Genomic DNA, 3,859 nt, shown 5'->3' on the forward strand with positions numbered 1-3,859 from the left:
AGCATTGGGCATCTAGTTGCCCTTTGAGGTTTTTTACTTCAACAGATTTGTATCACAGAGGATATTTCAAATAAGCTCTTTATAATTGAATTCCACATTTATAGGTCAATATAAACAATTGTGGTAAAAGTCTAAAACAGGGAGATAATCAGGGGAAGAAGACATATGCCAGTTTTTGCTCTTCCCTCCCCTCCCTCATCTGTCTCTTGCCCCCCTCTCCCATTCCAAAAGCTCTAGCGGAAACCATTTCAGCAGTCTGTCCTTCACCTCTGCTTATCTGCTACCTCAGAGCAGTTTTTCAAGAGTGATGCACTTGTTTTCTTATCAGCAGTCTCATCGAGAACCTGAAACACTGTATCCTTCCTACCTTAAGTATCTAAGAGCCAACGCCTTAAAATAAAGTGGGCACCTAAAGAATGCTTGTTAAATTGTGGAGGGAGAATGGTGGGGTGTAAGGTTTGGCTCATTCTTTGGGTCAGTCATAAAGGATCCCCACTCTCTTTAGACCCTGAAAAAACTAATGGTTTCTTGCCTCATTGCATCTGCCCATCCCCAGAGGAAGAGATGAGTTTGTTAACCTTCCTTTGGCATAAACTTTTACCCATATTATAGTATCTGAACTACTTTGAGTCTGGTCCAGCCTCCTGCCCGGGCAGTAGTGGTCTGTATATTCTCCTGATGGATGTGTGTCATATGGTACTGTAATAGTTCTCTATCTCCTTGTCCCAGACTGTGAGCTCCTCAAGTGTAGAGACTTTATCTGAGTCATCTCTATTCCCTGAAGAAATGTCATTTTGTTTTCTACAGTGGTAATCTTTGAAAGGATAGTATACGTTGATCACACGGCTTAGTATATAGTAGACTTGCAGAAAAGGACTTGCTGGTTGATTTTTGAGCTGAGTAAATTGGATTCAGTACATTGGAGCAGATCTCTGCTTTTTCCCTCACTGCCACTGCTGTTGCTCTTTTCATACTTCTTGATTTGGGTAGTTTCTTTTTTTGGTTTCTGTACTCTCCCACCACCTGTTGCTTCCCTATTGCTTGATCTACTTCTGCACTCTACTACTCCCTTTACTTGGCGTTTTTTCCACAGAATTCACCATCCCCCACAACTTCCCTTAAAACAAAGCCAAGCCATGTAAGGCTTCTATAGCCCCTGCCAGCCCTACAGAAGCAGCTCTCCCATGCAAGAAGCATAGGCAGCAAGCAGAGGCTATGACTGGTAGAATAAGGCAGATTTTCCCGACACCAAGGATCCGAAGACCTGGAGTCCTGGTCCTACTTGACTCCTAATTTCTTGGGTGACCTTGAGCAGTTTACTTACTACAAATGCTTACTCTAATAAAATATATAAGTATATACATGTGCATATTATCTAAACTTTGTCTATTTTTTAAAAATAGACTTTTTTCTTTCATATAAATGATCTATTATTAAAACACATTTAAATAATCTAGGGACTATATCTACTTAAAGACATACTACTTGTGTTTAAGAGCCATGACCATTTGAAAACAGGAAAACCAAATTGTAGTAAAATTTCTATATATTGGGACCCACTAATTCTCTGTGTGAGATAATTAGGAATAGAGGTTTGCTGTTTAGCTTTGCAATATTTATGGAGGGAAAAGGTTATTTACCAAAAAAATTACTATTGCTAATGAGATTATACAATAAAAGTTTTAACTCATTTTAGAGACTAAATTTAATTCTTAAAATTTGTCTTTTCTCTACATATGTAGTTTGGTTACCTATTACTTATCCATTAATTGGTCCCATGAAAACATTCGCAGTCCTATTTGTTGTTAATCTTATTTGTTCAGTCCTTGTTAATGCTCTTAAAGCTAGATAATAAAGCTGCATTTCTTTTAAAACATATTCAGTTTCGCCGTTCTGACTTTTTAGAAGTCTCTTCCTCTAACACTCACCCATATAGTCCAAGTTAGTAATATTTTTATTAGAAAGATAGTTGCTGTAACTGAAAGTTTAGTAGACTGAGTTAAAAGTAGCTTTTCCAGTAGGATTTAAAATGACTTCAGGTGTACATCATAAGCAGTGTTTTTAAGGTTTGTAGTTATTTCAGTCCGTTGTCAACCATTAGTACTTCTTCTCCCCACTTTAGTCTGCTATGTCAAAAAATTGCATCAAGCTTTTGTGTGAAGATCCCGTCTTTGCAGAATATATAAAATGTATCCTAATGGATGAAAGAACTTTTCTCAACAACAACATTGTCTACACATTCATGACACATTTTCTTCTAAAGGTATGTCATACTTTGGGAACTCGATGTGTTCTTTCTGATTAGTTAATAGTGGTTGTGTTTTCATTACGTTGGTCTTTTGGAGACTTTTTTTTTTAAATCTTCTTTTTCAGGTTCAAGGTCAAGTGTTTTCTGAAGCAAACTGTGCCAATTTGATTAGCACCCTTATTACAAACTTGATAAATCAGTATCAGAACCTGCAATCTGATTTCACCAACCGAGTTGAAATTTCCAAAGCAAGTGCTTCTTTAAATGGGGTAAGAACTGTGAAAGCGAATAGTCATGTACTTCAGAACTTCACTTAAATCAACTCTAAATTTGGCCATAGTATCATTTTACTATCATAACTTTAACTTATTATTTAATATAAATTTGGCCATAGTATCATTTTACTATCATAACTTTAACTTATTATTTAAACTCTAGGAGTCACATGTGAAAGAACTAATCAGTTTTTTTCAGTGTGTTCACTATGCCTTTTATGTATGTAGCACACACTTTGTTACCTGAGGAGACAAGAGCTAATGTCATTAAATGCTAAGGGCAATAAGACCACTAGGAGGAGATATTCGCTTTCTCTCTACTTGCTTACATTTTTTGAAATATTATGATGTTTCTCTTATTGCCTATGGCTCATAAGTAACTGAAACAATCAGATTAATGATCTACTGATTATAAAGCTAGTTAAAACTAGGGAATTAGTTAGTTGCCTTGTATAGACTCCCATGATAGCCATGTTATAGAGTAATAGAACAACCTGGGAAACCTAGCACATGTCCAGCAGCAGGCCTCAAACGCTGTAACAAAATGCTTAGATGCCAGAACAGGTTACAGAGCTAAGTGAGGAGGACCTTACAATTTGTGACATCCACCAGAGATCAGCATATTTGAGAAACTGAGATTTCTAGATTAATAAGGCCTAAATTTCTCATGGATCGTTCAGGGGTTTTTTAAATTCCTATGTAAGTTTATTATTATTTTTTCCTTTTCCATTTTCAGAAAATACTGAGTCTTTAGTCTGACTTAATTAGTGGTGTGATGCATGAAATACTGGTATGAGTGACTCAGAACCAATATAGTAGTGTTATAATGCTGGCATTCTAGTTTTAGCATTCTTCTAAAAATGCTAGAGTAAACCAGGATGGATTCCTGGAAGAGTAAACATGTGCATTAAACTGTAAACAACTGTATCAAAATGTTGGCTTTAGATTTTGAAATGTTCCTATCTGGGTTTCTGTAGGACCTGCGGGCACTTGCTTTGCTCCTATCGGTACACACTCCCAAACAATTAAACCCAGCTCTAATTCCAACTCTGCAAGAGCTTTTAAGCAAATGCAGGACTTGTCTACAGCAGAGAAACTCACTCCAAGAGCAAGAAGCCAAAGACAGAAAAACTAAAGGTTAGCTTTATGGACTAATATTACTTTGAGGGTGGGAGAAGGGAAGAATACAGTTGGTGTAACTGACTTTACAATAGCTGTATGTTCATTAGGGCTCCTAAATATAAATGGTAAAAACGAAATTTCCCACAAACACCCCAGTGTAATGTGATTGTAATGACTCCTTTCAGAAAATTTGTTTTGATACTCATTTTCACAG

General features: G+C 36.6%; 1 protein-coding gene across 2 annotated transcripts in view; it reads left to right on the forward strand.

The window, feature by feature from the left end:
• The window catches only part of USP34 (ubiquitin specific peptidase 34), a 243,433-nt gene that overhangs the window by 238,341 nt on the left and 1,233 nt on the right, over positions 1-3,859 (forward strand). For both annotated transcript variants that reach the window (XM_087436699.1, XM_087436700.1), the window contains 3 exons: positions 2,123-2,263; positions 2,374-2,517; positions 3,501-3,660. In XM_087436699.1, coding sequence (XP_087292825.1) covers positions 2,123-2,263; positions 2,374-2,517; positions 3,501-3,660 — 445 coding nt within the window. The remainder of the gene's footprint in view (positions 1-2,122; positions 2,264-2,373; positions 2,518-3,500; positions 3,661-3,859) is intronic.

Source organism: Ceratotherium simum, chromosome 11 (assembly GCF_057802395.1).
Source record: "Ceratotherium simum simum isolate JZ-2026a chromosome 11, ASM5780239v1, whole genome shotgun sequence".
Classification (NCBI taxonomy): domain Eukaryota; kingdom Metazoa; phylum Chordata; class Mammalia; order Perissodactyla; family Rhinocerotidae; genus Ceratotherium; species Ceratotherium simum.